Source organism: Gigantopelta aegis, chromosome 9 (assembly GCF_016097555.1).
Source record: "Gigantopelta aegis isolate Gae_Host chromosome 9, Gae_host_genome, whole genome shotgun sequence".
Classification (NCBI taxonomy): domain Eukaryota; kingdom Metazoa; phylum Mollusca; class Gastropoda; order Neomphalida; family Peltospiridae; genus Gigantopelta; species Gigantopelta aegis.
In genome coordinates, this window is record NC_054707.1 from 23,597,499 (window position 1) to 23,620,357 (window position 22,859).

At 37.1% G+C, this 22,859-nt stretch overlaps 1 protein-coding gene across 3 annotated transcripts in view; it reads right to left on the minus strand.

Moving 5' to 3' along the window:
• LOC121381252 (paired box protein Pax-6-like) overlaps positions 1-22,859 on the minus strand; it is a 73,966-nt gene that overhangs the window by 22,169 nt on the left and 28,938 nt on the right. For all 3 annotated transcript variants that reach the window (XM_041510490.1, XM_041510491.1, XM_041510489.1), the window contains exon 4: positions 8,891-9,237. In XM_041510490.1, the coding sequence (XP_041366424.1) occupies positions 8,891-9,237 (347 nt within the window). The remainder of the gene's footprint in view (positions 1-8,890; positions 9,238-22,859) is intronic.

The window sequence follows — 22,859 nt, forward strand, 5'->3', positions numbered from 1 at the left end:
TCTTGTATGCTAAAACCCCCAGTTTATAAAATGTTTATTGGGGGATTTAACTTGTACAGAGATAAGATTGTAACCATGGTGACCCTTGCTGTTTTTGATTGATACATGTTACAATGCAGTGACTGAAACTACCAGTGCTTTCTGACAGATCGAACCGCGGCCATTAGGCACGGGGAGCAGTTCCGCAGTAATTAGTTTCCTTATTCAGAATCCAACAAAATTTACTCATCTCCGAGATCTAATAAATGAGCTTCATTTTTTCCCCTTCCGCCGTCTTTGAGTTTGATGAAAGACTAAACGACGGATGGCGAGCCAAGCCGGACTCTGCCTCTACACTTTGTCTTTTTATCGTTGCTAACGAGCTACCTGTCAAACGCGCGAGACCACGACGAGGACATGCATTTTCGCGCCAATTTCCTACCACCTTGAACCATATAGGAAAAGCCTATACTCCAGGAAGTAATTGCTAAGGGTGCTGCAACCCCAGTGGAGGAAAAATCCTAATACAAGAAAAGAAAAAGAATGGAGTCTTTTGTGAGTCTCATGAGGTAATCAGTTCCCGAAAAATGGGCCCCTTCGCGAGTGGATGTGGGAATCACGCAGATATTCCTTTTACTTCTCAGGAAACCTGCTTTAAGAGAGTCCTTTAGCGCTCGGTCCTCGGTTGATTTGTCGACGCACATCCATCTCAAGACTTTGGACTTTTAACGGTATCGAAGACAGTTAAATGTTCACTGATGCGTGCTTCTTTTGGCCAGATAACTACACTTTCCTCTGCTAAAAATGGTTTCTTTCACGATTTAATAAATCTGTGACGTTTATTATCTGCAAGAGGCAGTGGAGGTTTCGAGCTAAATGAACATTAAGGCCAACTTTTCGGCAACGCACAAAGAAAGAGAGATGCAAATGAGTGGGAGAGCGAGTAGAGATGTCCAGTCAGTTGGAAAATTGTTCACTCATGCAGCGAGGATTTGATTTTTGAAGAAAAATGCTCCCAGATGCGTCAAGTATTAATTAATATTTCAAAAGGTGCGCAGGAGCATATCGGTGGAAAATAAAAGGCGGTTTGGTCTCGCACAAAGTTTTAGCTTTCGAGCTATCAGAAACAAAACAATTGCGAGTATTTTGCAAACTACTTGATAACGATTTGCCCAACTATGCCTTTGTAAACGTTATTAAATCTAAAACAAAATAAGGCATTAAGTAGCACGGAACACATTAACAATGCCACGATGTTTTCCTTCCACAAAATGAATAAAGACTTTGGAAGTACAAGGACAAAGAAACTGATACGGGGTCTTTGTTTTATTAATCTGTTTCCTAAGAAGATACTTTTGTATTTTCATCAAAACCATAAAAAACCGCAATTATTAAGCCCTTAAATCATATTACTATAGAAATTAGTCTAGGGATATTTTAGTCAATAATTTTAAAGTCATTAAACACACAATTTCAATCATGCAATAACAATATAATTTGTAAAATATTTTACTAAAATTATTCACACAGAAACGCACGTGCATGTGTATTAATAAAATAACAAACCAAGGCCGTTAAAAAAAAAAAAAACCCTGTGTAATGTAATGTTTATATAGTTATCCTTCAGTGTGTCTAGCTGCCTCAAATATACCATAGTGGTAATATTATAAATATAGCAATTGGTGGCCACGATTCGGTACTTTCCGGTATAGTCCAGACTTCAAATTAACAAGGATAATATTATCACAAAATAAACATAATATGCATAATTTCATAGATGATTTATTATTGACTGATTCAGTGCCCTCACACTAAGACACGAAATGTAATTTTAACATGCAATTGCCACTGAGTAAACAAAACTTATTTAAACCATGTAGGTGTCAAACTCGTTTGAAAGATATTTCAGATGCTCGCCTCTTTGCTGGGAATCCGTGAATGCGCCTGAGGGCGGAAGCAGTTTCCCATGAGGTAATTGCTATGGGAACTGCAATTAAAGGAACTGGGAGGAAGATTTTCTCTTTCCAGGACAACTCGATGACAGGTTAACTATAGACGAGGGAATCTCAATGTCCCTCGCCTCCCGAGTCTGACGGCAAACTGTGATTTTACGCCGAGATCAGCGTGTAGGAGTGTGGAGATTTATGCAAAACAATCCTCCGTACGTTAGCAATTGTACTGTCATCTCTTTTAAACATTTGTCACACAGCAAAAATGTTCTTGAAGAGAGAGAGAGAGAGAGAGAGAGAGAGAGAGAGAGAGAGAGAGAGAGAGAGAGAGAGAGAGAGAGAGAGAGAGAGAGAGAGAGAGAATGAGAGAGAGAGATAATGAGAGAGTGAGAAAAAGAAAGAAAGAAAGACAAAGAGATAATGAGAGAGAGAGAAAGCGAAAGAAAGAAAGACAGTTAGAGAGAGAGAGAGAGAGAGAGAGAGAGAGAGAGAGAGAGAGAGAGAGAGAGAGAGAGAGAGAGAGAGAGAGAGAGAGAGAGAGAGAGCAACAGAAAATAATGCAGACGAAATGATGGAAAGATGATCAATGAAAAAAGGAGAGAGAGAGAGAGAGAGAGAGAGAGAGAGAGAGAGAGAGAGAGAGAGAGAGAGAGAGAGATCAGAGACAGAGAGAGAGAAGGTGAGTGAAAGAGAGAGTGAGACAGAGAAAGTCAAATAGACGAGAAAAACAAAGAAGGAAGTAAAAAATAAAGTCAGAAAAATTAAGAGAGATTAAGAGGAAAAGAAGAACAAAACAAAAACAAAACAAAAAAAGAAGAAAGAGACAGGGAAACGGAGAACGATAAAGCCACAAAAATAGACAGATAAAGAGACATAAAGTCAAAAATAAATAGACAGATAAAGAGACATAAAGTCAAAAATAAATAGACAGATAAAGAGACATAAAGTCAAAAATAAATAGACAGATAAAGCCAGAAAAGTACACAGATAAAGCCACAAAAATAGACAGATAAAGAGACATAAAGTCAAAAATAAATAGACAGATAAAGAGACATAAAGTCAAAAATAAATAGACAGATAAAGCCAGAAAAGTACACAGATAAAGCCAGAAAAATAGATAAAGAGCGAGAAAACCAAAGTGATGGCTACAGAAAGATAGACAGTTGGGATGTATGGATGGCTAAACTTCTGCAAGACGCTCAGGACAAATACACACACACACACACACAAGTGCGATATAGGAAACTGACAAACACATCAGCTGAAGCCGTCGCCCAGGGAGACGTCTCACGACTGAACGCCAAATTAATCTATCTCACCCTCAATTTAATCGCGATGTCAATCTAATAGTCTATGGCTCTGGAGGCACCTGAACACAGCTAATGCCCGAAATGAATGCATATTCCAAGTGCAAATTTTAAGGATAATTAAATTTACCTGGCCCCGAACTAAATTCATCCTTAGATCTTCTTACGGCTCGAGCGAGCCGCATTGTCTCCCCTTGCTACAGACGTTGTAATTCCGTCCCTGAGCAAATCGGTTTTACTGGGGATTTATACTAATTTTCAATTTCGTTCACGAACATAAAATTAAAGACGGGGGAAAAAACCTGAACGTGAGATTTTGTTGCTTATTAACCACCGCAAGCTGATTTCGCAAGCCAAAGAATTTGACTAAAGTGAAAGCAATTTTTTTAACATCATATACGAGGTTTTAATAAAGTGAGCATATTTTCAGTGGTGACCAAGTATATTATACATCTATGAACGACTCGGAAAGAGTAACAAAACTCAAAACTACCGTAGTTTTCTTTTAATACTGGCACATTTATGAATAGAATAGAATAGAATAGATGTTTAACGACAACCCAGTACGAAAAATACATCGGCTATTGGGTGTCAAACTATGGTCATTTATTGAATAAATAAAGAACAATAAAGATAACTGATCATATTTTAAAAATTATGTTTTACATTATTCTTTTAAAAACAATTTTTGTTTATTGTAACGGTATTCACAAGAATTTTGGTCCAGATTCAGGAACACGGGAAACTTGCGGGGGACCCCAAAATACTTCCACGCTTTTTAAGTATACACGCATTTAATAAAGTTATGCCAAATAACAATAACTAAATTACAGACATGTTTTAATAGTTTGTTTTCAACTTCTGTTTTCTTTGTAGTGATCAAGGGATTTTTTAAAATATTCAATAACACCATGGGAAAGGCGAAAAAATGCCGATTTTGTTAGTATACGCGAATTTATGAATAAATAAAGTGAGAAAAAAAGACATTATTATTTTACGATTGCGTATATATCTGCTTTTGATCCTGGTCGTTGGGATGTTTAACTGGAAACAGCTGTATTAATTTTAACCGAATTGAAATTTTACACATTTACACACGGGTAGGGAATGGCATTCCAGGCAACGTTTATAGCATCGCCGTATTCAAAACAAGATTTTACACGAGCAGAATCTACCTGTAATAAGTTTACTACGAACCCTCGCCCAGCAGGTTAAAATTCTCAAAGCGTCCAAAGAGGCGAATTAATAGCGATAACGTATACCTAGGCAGATAAAACTTTTTATGAAATCGTTAGCGAGCGAAAAGGTCTGGAAGATTTAATGGCGGCCGGAGCAGCGTTTTATAACTCTCTGGCTCACTCGAATCCAACTGTGAAGTTTACGGTCCGTGAAGGCTGGATTATTTCGGAACCCTTCTCCCGAATCGAACTGAATCGCTCAGAGGGGTACTTGGCGAAAAAGAAGCAATTTCATCACAAAACATGTTAAATATAATATCCTTTACATTCACAAATGCCTCGCGTCTGTGGATAGTTATGAAGCCATTGGAATTGTATCTTTGATGTCTCCGAAATAAGGACTATGGGGGAAACAGATACGTTCCCAAATACACAGTTGTAATGAAAGGTGGCGCGACAGGGGTTCCATAGTTTAGGCGCTCCTAAGAAGAAATTCCCGCTGTGGGCTTTTCTAGAGGAGATAATACGATTCCCCGTTCCCTTTTCTTGACCAGGCAAATACCGGCGTGACTTTGAAGCAAGATTACAGAGGTGTGACCATTCGTTTATTAGTTCAGTGCGCAACAAACCGATTTTCACACGTCCACGCGCTACCCCAATAACAAGCTCAAAAACTGCTGATGTCATTTTCAAATTACATTATTTATTCATATTCCGCAGTAATTATAGAATAATTAAAGAAATGTTTGGTATTGTTTTGGTTTACTATTCAACATAATATGTGACACCATTTCACTTACTTTGAAAACATTTTTTTTTTCTTCAAAACTACATTTCATAAAGTAAAAATAAAACCATCTAGTGAAATCTGCTAAGAAACGTGCAATGATTTTGAAACACCACGAGCCAAATTTACGAAGCCTGTTTTGTTTTTTTTTTTTTTTAAACGCAGGTGTTTAAGCATTGTAAATGTATGTAAATGTATGTAGTTACACACACGTAAGACATAAACACGCTTTGTAAATTCGGCCACATGTTTTTTTTTTCAATTAGTATATACCCCCACCCCCAATTTAAAAATATGATTTACTAATTTAACTTATTTCAGTAGAAATATTAAAACTTGTAAGATTATTTATAAAAACGTTACTCGTTACACAACAATGACTAAGAAACAAAACCTGTTTTCAACCTAGTGAAATATTAGGACGACAAAGACATACAAGATTTAAAAAATATATATATGAATGTTTCCTTTAGCAACTGCATGTTGGATTGAAATGAAATGTTTTTTAATTTAACGATGCACTCAACACATTTTATTTACGGTTATATGGCGTCAGACATATGGTTAAGGACCACACAGATATTGAAGGAGGAAACCCACTGTCGCCACTTCATGGGCTACACTTTCCGATTAGCAGCAAGGGATCTTTTATATGCACCATCCCATATAAAGGATAGCACATACCACGGCTTTGATGTACCAGTCGTGGTGCACTGGCTGGAGCGAGAAATAGCCCAATGGGCCCACTGACGGGGATCGATCCCAAACCGACCGCGCATCAAGCGAGCGCTTTACGACTGGGCTACTCCTCGCCACACATGTTGAATTGCTGCATGCCTCTAACCTACAATAATGACTTTTCGTTTTTCCGTACACCTGTAACCATTAATTTACCTGAGTTGGTAAACGCCAACATTTGTTTTAGCACGTACGTGAAGGTGTATTGCGGTATATTTCTGTTTTGTCAGTGGATTGTCTTTGAAGAATATAATTGCAATTACTTTTAGTCAGCCCCACTGTGGATTCTACTAAATAACGCGTAAGATATTCTAAGCGTACCTTACTGCGATAGTTTTGTAAAATAGGTACCGTACATCATGTAACCAAAGTGACAGGCGACAGGGCGCCATTTGGAAGCTATTGCACGAGATTAAAACTTTTATGCTAAAAAAAACGTTACCACATAAGTTGCCTTTTTTAATAAAGTACCTTGCTCCTATAGCTTTGGGATAATATGCACTCTATATTATGTTTTTAAAATGAGATTAGGAGCTATTTGTAAATATACGGCATGCGCTATGACTAATCATGATGTCAGAAAAAAGTACCACATAAGCTACTCTTTTGGCAAAGTACGTTTTCAGTACAAAACATTGTAAAACATGCACGTGATCACAGTTACAAAAGAGAAGGCGCTATTTAGAAGGAGGATGCACAGTTGCTAACTCGAACCCCCTTGCTAGACCCTCCTCCACAAAAAAAAAGAAAGAAAAAGAAAAAGAAAAAGAAAAAAAAAGAAAGTAAAAATGTAAAACAACCTCCCAAAACAAAACAGAAACAAACAAATATACAAAACCCCCACAACAAACAAAAAACGGTAAAAACAAAACAAACAAAAAAACCCAAAACAAAACACCCACTCTCCGAAAAAAACACAAAAAAAACCCCAACAACAAAAATCCCAACAACAATCAAAACATACAATACCCCTCCCCCAATCCGAACTACAACAAATAAACAAAGCAATATCTGAACTGATAGTTTCTATATATTTACAATTACGGTATTTTGTTGATATACTTTCATGCGTACAAACATACCTAAGTACGTACGTACGTACATACCGTATATAGTATACATGTACCGCATTCAGTAACACTCGACATTATTGACGAAAGCGATAAATATTCTGCCTCATTTGTCGCACGAAAATGATTTGAAATTTCACAAAACGAAATTGTCACGTTTACCATGTTAAATTAGTCATGATTTATTGGTCATAATGATTTAACACGTCTTAGTAGCTGGAAGCGTTTTTGGAGTCGAAAAGTGTGACGTCTAGTCACGTGACACGCTCTGACACCTTATTTCAATTGGCTGCGACATCTGTGACCCAAAAGATGTAAATCATATTTCAGCACATTTTCTTCACAAAAATAATTACTTCATTTCTTGTTTAACAAAATATTCAGCTTAGAGTGTGAAGCAGGGTTTTTTCTTGTTCTTTTTTAGTGCAGTTTTTTAATGGACAGAAAAGAAAATAATAAAATATAATAATAAATAATAAATAATAATAATAATAATAATAATAATAATAATAATAAAAATAACAAATAACAAATAAATATTAAATGAAAACAAAGTAAAAATAAATAAATAAATAAACCCACCTAAACAATACCAAACTTTTTTCTTTTTTTTTACGACACCACTAGAGCAAATTGCTTTATTAATAATCGACTATTGGATGTCAAACCTTTGTTAATTCTGACATATAAGTCTTAGAGAGGAAACCCGCTACTTTTTTCCATTAGTAGCAATGGATGTTTTATAATGCATCATCACATAGACAGAATAGCAGATACTACGACCTTTGATATACCAGTCATGGTGCACTGGCTGGAGCCAATGGACCCACTGACGAGGATCGATCCCAGCCCGACCGCGCATGAAGCGAGCGCTTTACCACTGGGCTACGTCCCGCCCTTAAACAATACCAAAGACTATAATAAAAATTAAATACCTAAAATAACATAAATAAAATAAAAAAGAAGAAGAAACCCCTTCCGCAACCTCAAAATGTACACCCCCAACGTGCATCCACCCCATACAACTTCCCCCCAACCCCCCCCCCCCAAACCCCAACCCCTCAAAAGAAAACAAATACACAAGAAAGAAAAAACCCCCACAAAACCAAACCAAACGAAAGAAAGAAAGAAACAAACAACCAATAACACCCACCCCCCAAAAAACAAACAAAAAAACCCCCAAAAACAAAACACCCCCCCCCCCCCCCCCCCCCCCCCGAAAAAAACAACCCCAACCTAACAAAAATCTCCACCAACATAAAACTCACTAATAAGTGTATTACTATGGTACTACTGGTATTACATTTTACATTTTACATCTGGGACTTATAGTTCAGTTTTAAAAATAAAACATAAAATAACAGACTATACTTCAGCCTACCTTTACAAGGAATTGTTTTCTGTGTATTTATATGGCTGTATTAAAACACAACTACAGGTAAACTAGCATCTAGTCGTAAAGCTACAATCTCACTTTACATCATTTACTCAAGCAAATACAAATATAACTAAAGTTTTAATAAACTCGTGTGTTGGCGCTATCAACGGTTGTGGACAACCGCCTACACACGATTCTGTCACCATGCTTTTGAATCTATTTATAAAACCCACAAAAAACAAAACAAGCAAAACCCAATAGAAATGCGACCCGCTTTTGAGGTTTAAAATATGTTATATTTCACTTAATTTAGCGATTTTAGCCAAAAGATATCGAAAAATGGCGTGTAACAACAAAATTAAAATGAAGGTCCTTTATAACGATAGAATATGATTTTTTTTTTTTATATAGAATATGAATTTTAAAATATGCGAGATTGCAGCTTTAAGAGAAGCATACTAACTAAAACTCAAGATATTGCAACTTTAAAAACAATATACTTACACTTGGTATATTTTCTTGGTTACAGACGCCATCTGAAAGGAGCCTGTCTCGAATTTCCCACGCGAAAATTGACGGACACTCTCGTTTGAACTTTGCAATATGTCCGACCACGTCATTGGTGGCCACCCTGGGTTTGCTCCCTCCAATAGCCCTGGGCCGGATCGACCCCGTCTCGTAATAGCGTCCCAAGATCTTGGAGACACACCCGTTTGAAACCTGGAGGATTCTCGAAATATCACAAGGACGCGCTCCGCTGTGTGCAAGTTCTACGATCCTCTGTCTCGTGGAGTCCGGAAGGGGTCTGCCGTTCACAAACACTCCCCCTAGTTGGTTCACTCCGCTGTGCCCTGAAAACCCCCAGAGAGAAACAAAACACATTAAAAAAATTCGTCAAATATGAAAAAGTTGCTATTTCACTATTTTGTTGAAACATCCTTTGGACTTTGTCCTAACACAGAGGAACTGTCCTGAATTGTTTTGCCATTTTTTAAAACACTATAAATAAATAAAAATAATTCATATACACAAATAATGCATTTAATGGGGATATGGTACACAATTTTTAAGAAAAACAAGCTTCTAATCACTGACCAATCCGCCATATTGGATTTTATTACTTCTTCTGACTTCCATTTGGCTGATTTGTTTTGGTAGATTTTGTTTTACCAGTACACATCAACAAAGTAAGTTCCTTCAAAAATCTAGAAAATGTGTTTGAAGATCAAGCCATATACATGTACTAATATTAGGTTTAGAGAGAGAGAGAGAGAGAGAGAGAGAGAGAGAGAGAGAGAGAGAGAGAGAGAGAGAGAGAGAGAGAGAGAGAGAGAGAGAGAGAGAGAGAGAGAGAAACCCCAAAAACCAAAAACGAAAACGAAAATAAGGCATTTTAAAGTTTAGCTAATTTTAATGACAAATGTTTTTCTCAGCTTGTAAGATATTAAATGTAAAATAATGTTAGCATTTGAGAGACATCGAGAAATAGATGAGACGGCATATTCTGTACAGTCACTTACAATACTTTCTGATTAGAAAGAATTATACGAGTTCATACGAAAATCTAAACTAAATGGAGTTGCAATACAAAAGATAAACTGTGCACAGTAACAGGTGGTCTTCTCTTAGACAGCAAGAGCTCTTTTCACTGGGGGTGGGTGAAACACACCAGACATCTTTTAGAACACATTGTGTCAGTGTGTCATTAGTATTACATCATTAATTCGTGGAACAGCAAAATATTGCTTTTTTAAAACCCTTTGAGACATAAATAGCTATATTTTGTATAATATATTTCTTAGGCATAACAAAAAAATATCCAGCAACAACAAAACATACCTCTCAACCAAACATTATAAATATGTTTTAAAATATAAGTGATTGGTATGGTTAGTAAATAAATGTCTTCTTTCCTCAAAATATTTTAAAATTAATTTTCTTCCTCCAAACCCTCATATATTGTGTGATATATTTCAAAAGCAAAATTAACATACAGTACAATTAAAGTTGTAGTTTTTCTCACAATACCTATTAACCACAAACACCGACAAATCGAAGCTTGCTAAATTATTCTCCAACGTAATGAAACGGGATCATGGAAGTACCATGCCACCATGAACAAAAGAGATGACACCAAATGTCAAGGTCAGTACGAAATGACCTCTCTCGGTGTATTCAAAACCTCAAACCATTCTACGTTCGAACGATGATTAAAACGTACGGAGCACTACCCTTCAAGAATCCGGCAGTAAATCGCGCAACAATCCAAACTTGAGCACGCCGCCTCGCGATTCTTGAGACGCGCTAAATCAGCGCGCTCACGGCAAATAGTCCCCTGTCGTTTTCATCATTCCAAACCTCATTGAGCGTCTCTACAATTGACTGAGGGATATTAATAACGATGAAATATTAAGTGACAAAAACCCTGATAGAAATGATCGGCCTGCCGTCCCGGGTAATACGTTACATGGCGCATTGATTTCCGTCTCAGACATCGCTGAAAGGAGTCATAGTGATGGGGATAATGATGGGTGATGGTGATGGTGGTGGTGGTGGTTTCATTTTGGAAATATAAACCTTGATGTCTTCTAGTGGTAGGTCAAGAGGGTCTCACTTCATCCAGATAGGACTTGAGGAATCCAAAAAGAAACTGAAGGAATCCAGCGAGGGCTATAACCATGGAAAAATAAACCCCGATGGTTCCAGTGGCGGGTCTAGAGTGGTCCACTTGATCCAAATAGGACTTGAGGAATCCAATGAGAAACTAAAGGAATCCAGCGAGGGCTATAAAAAGGCATGGCAAAATAAACATTGATGGTTCCAGTGGTGGGTCCAGAGTTGTCCACCTGATCCAAATAAGACTCAAGGAATCCAGAAAAGAACTAAAAGAATCCAGCGAGGGCTATATGCATGGGAAAATAAACTACGATGGTTCCAGTGGTGGGTCTAGGGTTGTCCACTTGATCCAAATAAGACTCAAGGAATCCAGAAAGGAACTAAAGGAGTCCGGAAATTACTATAGAGATCCATAAAGGAGCTGCTAAACATCCTAAATCCGCGACTGGATTCTGGAAGGTTTATTCCAAAAGTTCGACGTTGTATTTCAAGAAATACTAATATAACCATGAAAAGAAATATCCCCACAGACTGGTAACTGCAATACACCCATGAATCTCTGGCGATTAAAAGCTAATTAAATGAATATTTACATATAATATAATAGCAAATCTATTCCAAGTATTGAATTTTATCAAATACATACAAGCTGTGTGCTTCTGAGCTCTAAAACAATCTTCGTTCGCATAATTGTGTAAGCTGATATTTCTGCGTGCGAATATTTAAGGACCAAGTGTTATGTGATACTAATTGACATTAATAACGTCAGTATACTGAAGCCAAAGTCTAATTCTTTTAGAAATACGAAAACACAGCTAAATGATTTAATCAGACTCTGTCCCAATGCCACAATAAGAAAAATCATTACTTTTTAATCAAAAGAGAGACGTACGCGCTTAGCACATCTTAACCGATAATTTCATAGTGTGCACTCTTGGGTAAATATTACAAAGCTTTGTAATTATATAAATAAAAATGAAAAGAAAGGAATGTGTGTTCAACGAGACCTCGGCACATAATAACTTACGGCTATTTGGTGTCTATCACATACTTATTTCGACATGTAGTCGAGAAAAAAAGAAAAAAGAAACTCGCTGATGTTATATAGACTATCACTGCCGATAAATAAGGAATGGATCGTTCATATGCATTTCACATAGGCAGGACAGTATATACCACGGTCTTTGGGGTACTGGTTAGTAATAAAAGGATTCTAGAAAAATATTAATGCATTCAAGACTATTGCAAATTCATTTAAGTAACTGTATTTAGAAAACAAAAAGTAAAGACAAATAAACAAAAACAAAAACCAAATCCATTCTTTTCTGTTTGCCACTTTTTTTCATTTTGAAAATTAAAAATAGACAAATGAAATTTGAAAAAAAAGAAGACAAAAGATAAAACAGCTGTGCATTGTACATATTATTTATATAAGTAAAGATCTTAAAAACAAATTTAATTAAAATATTTTTAACTTGAACTTGTTACTTAACCGTTAGAACAAGGTTGTTGTTTTGAATCAAGCTGATTTTTTAAAAAGAGATACAAATCGACTGTGAAAGAAGAAACAAAGGTAAAACTATTAAAACAAATTAAACATCACAAATTCACAGGATACCACAGTAAATCAAATCAATGGATATATTTTTAACTTTTCTGAGAAGAAACCCTACATGAATTCAGTATTACTGTTGTCGAACAAAATTGTACAACAGTTCCTTTCACAGATATAATTCAGTTATAATTTTTTTAACGACACCACTAACGCACATTGATTTATTAATCATCAGCTATTGGGTGTCAAACATATGGTCATTTTTAACAGTCATAGAGAGGAAACCCGCTACATTTTTTTATCAGTAACAAGGGATCTTTTATATGCACCATCCCACAGACAGGATAGTACACGCCACGGCCTTTGATATACCAGTTGTAGTGCCCTGGCTGGAACGAGAAATAGCCCAATTGGCCCACCGACGGGGATCGATCTCAAACCGACCGCGCATCAAGCGAGCGCTTTATCACCGGGCTACGTCCCGAACTCTAATTCAGTTATAAAGGCACTGTTCATTTTCTCTACATATTTAATTACGACATACACGTTTCCTCTGCTCGGAAATGCTTAGCTAGCTCAAGACATCTTTGAAACAATTACCACACAGGTATAAACGGATTACAAGCCACTGTCGAGCGTCACTGCATATTTAATGACGTCAGAAGAGGGCCGCTATCGAGACGGGAAAAAAGAGCGACAAGCTCCACATGAAACTGTCGCCCAGACTGCTACAGCAACACTTTGTCGACATTCTGGGTGAGAATAGCTTTTGGCAAACATCAGAGTAAAATCAAATTATGGGAACCTGTCTCAAGATCGATTTTTATGTACCAAAGTTCAGAAAGGAAAAGAGAACATTTATACTTATGAGTGTGCTTATATCCAAATAAGGTTCAAGTAAACTATCCTGAATAGGGCCTCCACGAGTCCAAAATATGGGAACTCGAGTACTCGAGGGTCAAACTCGACCCGGACCCGAGTACCCGACATTTATACTAGATGATGATGAGATTAAAGAATAAAATTAAATAGCATTATGCATTTTAATTCCAGGGCTGAACATGGATGCCAAATCATGTCATTGTATTGCATTTAGAAACCGGTTGATATATTTAGTGTTATGATGGATGGACGGCCAGTTTAAAAAAAGAAACTAGCGCATGATCTTATAATTATTGTGTCACTTATATCGTTGATTATCTAATCCTGAAATTATTGTCCTACATTGTCCAGTGTATTATAATTGATTCCACCTTCTACGGGTACTCGAGTCCTGTGAACGGACTCGAGTCTTACTAGACTCGACCCGTCCCCGAGTACTCGAGTACTCGTGGAGACCCTAATCCTGAACACACACTTCAGCTATTTGTGTTGTCTGTCCAAGACAGTAGGTTAGTGGTTAGTGGTTAGTGGTTTGTGAGAGAGATGTCGGTGTAGTGGCCAATGCGTCGTTAAACTCTGCACCATCGAAGCTTGAAGGTGATAGTGGGATTCGAACCTAGCACCTTGCCAGCGTTAAACCAGATGACTCAAGCATCCCGGCCACACAGTGTCCGATGTGTTGGCACGCTAATGTGTTGACTAGAAGCCGACATGTAGCGCGTCGCGGAATAAGCAAGCAAGCATTAGCGCCTCACAGCGGTGTTTTCTTTAAATTTCATTTGCGAAAACTAAGAAAATTAAGAGCATCCGTTTTCCTTATGACTCGTCCTTTCTCAGGGTTGAACGCAGAAATCTAAATGCAATGGCGACAGATAGTAGAAACAGACTACTTCCGCATTTGCTTCTTCGGTAGAGCAAACAGCTTCCGGTATATGTCAGATCGAGGCATCACATTGCAGGAACGCATCAATTCCCTCGGCCATCTCTTGGCTCCCCACCTTCACTGGTGACAATCCAACATTAGGTATAATTTCCTCCAACTCACGAGCAATGACGTGCGCGTTTTTAAGAGAGGAAATGGCACCGTGGGTCAGACGCGAGTGCTCGCCAGGACATCAGTTACCCGCGCGGGCGCGTGTACCACCAAATGGAATGTCATGGGCGCCGCTGTTCAAAATGGCTTTTGCTCTGTTATCGACCATTTTAATTTGTCAAGTTTCTGTTTAATATATTTGCGCTAGGGATTTTTGCTCGAGACCACTTCACTAAATCAACAAATCGAGACGCACTCCATTGTTGGACACAACCACGAGAGTTCTATGGCGAGTGTTTCCGAAATGTTCACGTCTCGAGTTGTGTGCAAACAAAACAAAACAAAAGAAAGGGGGGCGACTCGGAAACAGCTTTTGGTGAAAAGAACAACACATAGCTTAATCCGACGGAAATATTCACAAGTGTCTGACACAGCCTCGAGGTGTGCCACAATCTGAGGATACTCCATTCTTGATACATCTGTAGCAAACTAAACACACACAAATGTTCCTTCCTAAATACATTTCTAATTGCAAAGATCCATCATTTTCGTTAAGAGAACCATCGTGACCCCCATGAAGGTCAGCATTTGTCAAGACGGCCACGACGTGGTGTTGCTAACCCCTCTTTGTGACGGCTGTCTGCTTGTTTGATACGAACTGTTAAGCAGCAACGTATTATCAGTGAAGACATTAAAACCACGTAACGTACAAGCATCGGGACATTAAATCCATGTTATACACTAGTATCAGGACATTAATACCATGTTATGCACTAATATTAGGACATTGACATCATGTAACGTACTAGCATCAGGACATTAATACCATGTAACGTACTAGTACCAGGACATTAAAACCATGTTAAGTACTAGTATTAGAACATTAATACCATTTTATACACTAGTATCAGGGCATTAATGTCATGTTAGGAACAAGCATCAGGACATTAAAACCATGTTAGGTACTAGCATCAGGACATTAATATCATGTTAGGTACTAGCATCAGGCCATTAATATCATGTAACGTACTAGCATCAGGACATTAATACCATGTTATGTACTAACATCAGGACATAAAAACCACGCAATGTAAAAGTTAGCATCAGGGCATTAATACCATATATGTTATGAACCAGTATCAGAACATACAAAACATGTTATGTACTAGCACATGGTCATAAAACCACGCAATTCACTGCATGTAGTATCTGAACGTACTAGCTTCAAGACATTAACTACACGAACTGTACTAGTATTATTATTATATTAAACATGATCAAACGTATACAAATAAATATATGAAAATAAAAACTGTCAGACAGTATTTGCCTATTTTAAAAACAAAAAACAAACTTATTTTGAAATATACCGTTCTCACACACTCCAATCTCAAGTAGAAACATCACAAAACGATCAACCCTGCTAACACACACGCACGCGCGCGCGCACGCACACATGCACAGAGAGAGAGAGAGAGAGAGAGAGAGAGAGAGAGAGAGAGAGAGAGAGAGAGAGAGAGAGAGAGAGAGAGAGAGACACACACACACACACACACACACACACACACACAGAGACACATACAGATACCACCACCACCTTGCCTCCGAATAACAACTTCTAAGAAACATTAAAACAATTCCAAATATAAAAGCAGCAACGAATAAAGAGCATTATTTTTTTTTAATAATAATTAAAGTAAAAAAAAACCCCACAAAAAAACAAGTGCCTCAAATAAAAAGCCCAACCTTTAATATTACTTAATTTGAGTGTCCCTAGGACATTTACAGCTGTTTAATAAAACTATTGCTGGGCAACATTAGAACAAACAGAATACAACAGAAGCCATTACAATTATGCGGGTGTCACTGCATATAATTAACACACGGGAGTGTTACGACGGGTTCGTTTCTTATGACATTAGTTACAGCCAGTTACTTTTATCATTAGTTTAGTGCCCGCCTATCTCACCACAAAGCGAACGCTAAACTAAAACCCACTCCACGGGGGGTTACTTAAAACGGAGATAACCGACAAATAATTGCACTTGTTTCGTATTAGTGGCCACGATAACCTCCCGCCAGTTACGTGGTTCCGTGCTCCGCAGATGGACTCGAGAGTTCGGGGACGATAACGAGCTCGAGTTAGCGACGTCCCGTTTGATTGGCACGGCTTTTGATACATTTATTAACAGACAATTTATAGGATTATCTGTCACAAAAGCATGTTTGTATTTTAAATATGAGAAAAAGAGCGGTGGGTGGAAACAAAGGGATGTAGGGGAGACTGGGAGGGTGAGAGAAACAGAGAAAAAGACAGAGGCAGGGAGAGGGAAATGGTTAAAGGGGTAGAAGAAGAAGGGATAGAAAACGTGTGTGAGAGAAGGAGAGAAATAGAGAGAAAGACAAGGGTTGGCAAGAAAGAGAGAAGAGAAGAACAGATATACATACAGACATACAGACAGACAGACAGACAGACAAACACATACATATGAGAGAGAGTGAGAGAGAGAGAGAGAGAGAGAGAGAGAGAGAGAGAGAGAGAGAGAGAGAGAGAGAGAGAGAGAGAGAGAGAGGCAGAAAGAGAGAGGAGGAAGAGGGGGGGGGGAGGTGATAGAGATAGAGAAAGAGAAAGATTGACAGGGGGATAAAGGGGACGGATGGCTGTAAGCAGAAGGATGACGTGAGGGGGATGGAAACTGGACACTGTGAAATGCAAAGAAAGCGGTATGATTTTAAAATGTATTGGTGACGAACACACACTGATGGTGTTCGATGAGTGAACATTGACGGTCTAAGAGACTTTATACCTATCTATTGTACACAGACGCGTTGTACAACTATTAGTATCATAGCGTTTGTTAAATCCAACCTCTTGTTCTTAAATGGGGTTTTTTAAAATTTATTTTATTATATCTTAACAAATAAAATGTCTTTACCCTCCACCCCTAAATCTGCCCTTAGCCAAAAGGAAAGCGCTGATAAGAGAAGTAAAAGGGGCACTCCAGTACATATTTCCCATTCATTATTCAAATAACAAGTCATTAAGTGACAACAAATAACGTCATGCCATACATTTCCTTGCCTTTAATAATGAAAATTGATGGTTATACCTTCCACACAAATACCGCAATAGCGAGCCGTAAAAACCGTAGTTTCGTATCTGCGCTTTAAGCAAAGCTGGCCAGGCCTGCTTGTTTCGGCTGCGATCTCTGCATTATTTTCATATAATTGACTTGTTGTTCGGCAGTGTTACTGATTGCCAGCCATTAGCCCGAACAAATCATTGTACTCGCCTAAGCTTTCCATTGGCGAATTTTTCGCCAGTAATGGCAACGCCGGTCACAGACAAAAAGAGACAGTTACAATAAAATGCATCAATCTAGGGACCAGTGACAAATTGCGGGCTTTATTGTACGGCGCCCTCAATGTCCCACCGATCTCAACTCAGGCTTTTTTCTTCTTCTTTTTTAAGATAATTTTTTTTCTTTCTTTTTAAATTGATGTACATGTTAAGTACAAAGTACACAGAAACCATTATAGTAAAAGACCATAATTGTTATAATATGATGAGTGAGTGAGTGATTGCACACGTGCGTGCGTGAATGTGTTATCAGGCCCGTACGAGCGATATCTGGAATGGGGGGGGGGGGGCTCTAATTGGGGGGGGGGCACCTTTATAGTGTGTGTGGGGGGGGGCATATATTTTAAACTTATTTACAAAGAGTAGGAACAAAAACGAACAGCCTGGTTATTGATTACGTCAAGGTGTGTGTGTGTGTGTGTGTGTGTATGTGTGTATGTGTGTGTGTGTGTATGTGTGTGTATGTGTGTATGTGTGTGTACATGTGTGTGTATGTGTGTGTGTATGTGTGTCTGTGTGTCAGTGTGTATGTATGTGTGTTTGTGTATGTGTGTGTCTGTATGTGTGTGTGTATGTGTGTGTATGTGTGTGTGTGTGTATGTGTATATGTGTGTGTATGTGTGTGTGTATGTGTGTGTATGTGTGTGTGCGTATATATGTGTGTGTATGTGTATGTGTATGTGTGTGTGTGTGTATGTGTATGTGTGTGTGTGTGTGTGTGTGAATGCGTGTGCGCGTGTATGCAGTCATGTGTGCGTGGGTGAGAACGTGAGTGCGTGGGTGCGTTAGTGACCGATAGGTTTGAGCATGGATCTAGACTTTGTTTAAAGATGTCTGCACAAAATTTCAGCACGTTTATATTCTAACTTTGAACTTGAATCTAAACGGAATATGAATCTAGACTATTTAAGGACAAGTCTACACTCCTGACACTAAGATTTGAAACACACAGCACTAAAGATTGAGCATACACCCCAGTTTAACAAGCAGACGACATTCTGCGTTCTTTCTACACTACATATATTACTTCAAGGGGCTGGGGGTAAAATTTAAAAAAAAAAACATTACTTCAAAATATATTATTCCAATTCCTCAAAAAAAAATAGTCCCTCTGAACTACAATTTAATTTAATCTGAAAAAAGAGAGTTAAAATAAAATTTTGATTGGTTTTCTTCCGAGTTATTTTCAACAGACTCTCAAATATATATGAAAAATCTGTTTTGCTTTGTCGATAAGAAAATATCATTATTTATTCGAACCACAAAAGCGAGGATATGAAAAGAAAAATATGAGATAAATCCACAAAATAGATTCGACCTTCTCAAGCTAAGCTTGGCTTTACCAGTCCAAACGAGACAAAACGCAAACAATGCCAGCGAATACAGTCAGAAACGAATCACAACCGCAAAGTTTTCTCTCGCGTGAATAAGACACTCGAAAAACAGCATGGGAAATTGGGAGAACATGTCCCAGGAAAACACAAAAGAAATTTACAATCAACCATGCGATATTAGGCCCAAATGTCGAAATAAAAGCAATAAAATCGACTCGAGAATGACTTATAGAATTCACCAACAACGCTAACCACGAATATAAGGTGTTATTTTTTTCTATATTAATGCAGTTTCGGCAACATGCGGATGTTATCAAAAGGTTGTTTTTGTTTAACGACACCACTAGAGCACATTGATTTATTAGTCATCGGCTATTGGATGTCAAACATAATTTGGGTTATTTTGACATATAGTCTTAGAGGAAACCTGCTACCTTTTCCCATTAGTAGCAAGGGATCTTTTATATGCATCATCCCACAGACAGGATAGCACATACCACAGCCTTTGATATACAAGTAGTGGTGCACTGGCTTGAACGAGAACTAGCCCAATGGGCCCACCGACGGGGATCGATCACACACCGACCGCGCAACTAGCGAACGCTTTACCACTGGGCTACGCCCCTTCGGATGTAAGCAATTAGATAAACTGCGACTAAAGAGTGGTCTCAATAAAAACCGTATTAAGATCGTTCTGTATTAATTATCCACAAGATTGCATTTTCAAGTTTACAGGACTTTTTTTATCTTGCAATTTTTTTTATGGCACAAAGTAATATAAAACATTAAAATGGAAGATATTTTTTTGTTTGGGTATTTCATCACTTAGAAGAACGAGAATTAGAGAGAAACTAAATTTATGTCGTCACTAATGTAAACTAGTTTTCACCTTCCCGCACAACAAAACAGCACTATCGTAGATAAAGTAAGTAAGTAAGTAAGTAAGTAAGTAAATAAAGTAAGTAAGTAAGTAAGTAAGTAAGTAAAGTAAGTAAAGTAAGTAAGTAAGTAAGTAAGTAAGTAAATAAAGTAAGTAAGTAAATAAAGTAAGTAAGTAAGTATGTAAGTAAGTAAGTAAATAAAGTAAGTAAGTAAGTAAGTAAGTAAGTAAATAAAGTAAGTAAGTAAGTAAGTAAGTAAGTAAAGTAAGTAAGTAAGTAAGTAAGTAAGTAAGTAAGTAAGTAAGTAAGTAAGTAAAGTAAGTAAGTAAGGAAGTAAGTAAGCAAATAAGTAAATAATGAAATGAAATGAAATAAAATGAAATGAAATAATATAAATAAACACAACATGGCAATCTTTGAATTATTTACTATTATTGAAAATAAAATGAAATATATGTCCTACTACTGTTACGTCAATATTTTATATATAATCTGATATAAAATGAAAATGTACTCAATTTCCGAATTCTATTAGACGATAAATAATGATAAACAGTAGAATTACAAAAACATTAAAATGAAAAATATTCTATGGCTTTAACAGAGCCAATAACAGAAGAAAAAGAAAAAGAAAAAAAACTAGAAAAAAGAAAAAACTATTGTATTGTTATATTATAAGTAAAACAAAATATATCTGAAACTTGGTACATATTCACAAGAATTTGAAACAAAAACAAAATTCATCATATTCAGTGAGTGAGTGTAGGCAGTGATATTAAGAAACTGCCTAAAGTTTGTTTTGTTTAACGACACCACTAGAGCATATTGAATAATTAACCATCGGTTATTGGATGTCAAAAAAACTACAAAAACCCCTGACTAATTTAGTCACATAATATAATATTAAGTTTATAAGTCACTGTTTGATTCATGTCTTGGCACATGGTTGCAGTTAAAACTATCACTGTACTCTGTTTTATGCAGATATACGACTTTGTATTACTGTATTGTTGTATTAATTTATAGCTCTTTAGTATTGTTGTTTTTGTTAGTGTTTTTTTTTTTCTTTTTCGTTGTTAGCTATATCACAGCTTAACTTGAAAATTATTATAAGTCAAGTTACACAACCTTGTTTGGTACGCCCTTAGTAAAAATGTTTCGAAGTTTTCGTATAAAAAAAAAGATAATGAAAAGAAAATAACTTTCAACTCATGGGATTGTAACACGAAAGATGACCATTTGTTGTTTTGCCATACCCAGCACAAGTTTACTTTTATTTCTTTTTTTTCTTTCTCTAATCTTTCTGAGAATCCATCCAGCATTCTTCCATCTTGAACCATATGCCAAATTACAACGCGTCTGCTTGTCAACAAACAGCAACACAATTCCGCCAAACCGCGGTCTCACCACACAAAACAAATACCCAGTCGTAGAGAACGCTAAAAGTTTACACTGCCTGGCCCACGTTACCGATCACCCCATCGTTACTTAATCGTGTTTTCCTTGTTATTTCTACGGAATGTTGTTTTGTCGCAGAATCGCTTTTTCACCCCCCAAAACACGTGTTTTATTAAAGAGCTCCTTTGATGTGAACACATACCCCATATGTCGCCACTTTATCCAAGCTCCTCTGGCCCTCGTATTTGGTTTACTAATAAATGTCGGATCAGGTTTTGTTGAAACAGCATTTAAAATCTTGCAGGGAAGGATACAAGAAACCCAAACATGTGTAATGAGGCTGAAATTTTATATGTCCATTTTCAGTTACAGACGACATGTTTGTTTTTGTTTGTTATTGAATTCCGGCTTGTTAACAGAAATATAAAAAAAAAAACACTTGATAAGAGAAAAAACTAAAACCCCAACTCTCTCTCCTCCGTACGGAATAGTACATTACAACACAAAGGGAATATATTGCTGGGAATAACTGGCGTTTTAAGAAATGTTTGTAAAAAAAAAATCTGTGTTACAAACTATAGCGACCACCTGTCTTAAGCGTCCGCCGCATAATTTTCCAAAACCGTCTCATACAAAATGACATACATTATGCAACCACCTGCAATAAAAGGCCATTGCATATCGACCCCAAGACAAAGTATGTAAGTGTATATAATATACAATTAAATTACATTAAGCAGCCACCTGTTATGAAAAACTAACATAATATATTATTTTGTTGGCCACAAATCGCCTAATATATTGTACAGTGATTTATATTAAGTAGCCACGTGTTCCTGGAGGCCATTCGAGTTGCTAAGGATGATGATGATGATGATGATGATGATGATGACGATGATGATAAAAATAATAAAAGTCCTCCTCGTCGTCGTAGTCGTAATCATCATCATCTTAAGTATAATGAAAAATAAAAATTAAAAAATTAAAATATAATGAAAATATAAATGAGGAAATAAAAATTTCTTTGGCCAATTAACAGATCAATTTCACTTCCGTTGAATTAAAATCCTTTTCCTTTATAGAATACGATAATTTCGAGATGAATCACGACTTCAAGGGACGCCATTAAAATCACTAAAATTAATAGGTGACTACGTGATGTTAGCTGTGACACCCGCCAATCATCTGTAAGAATAACGTCTTAGTGACAGTCACCAATTAACGAAAGTACGGAACCATCGGAAATACATTAAAGTCCGATTAAAGAGTTTTCTTCCCATGCCCCTGGGTCTAACCATGGAATTAGTCGTTTACACGATGCAGAAATGATAACTATTAGGCCAAATAAAGAAAATTCGTGGGTGAAAGGAAAGAAAAGCAGTGAATGTTGGACAACATCACAGGACATTATTA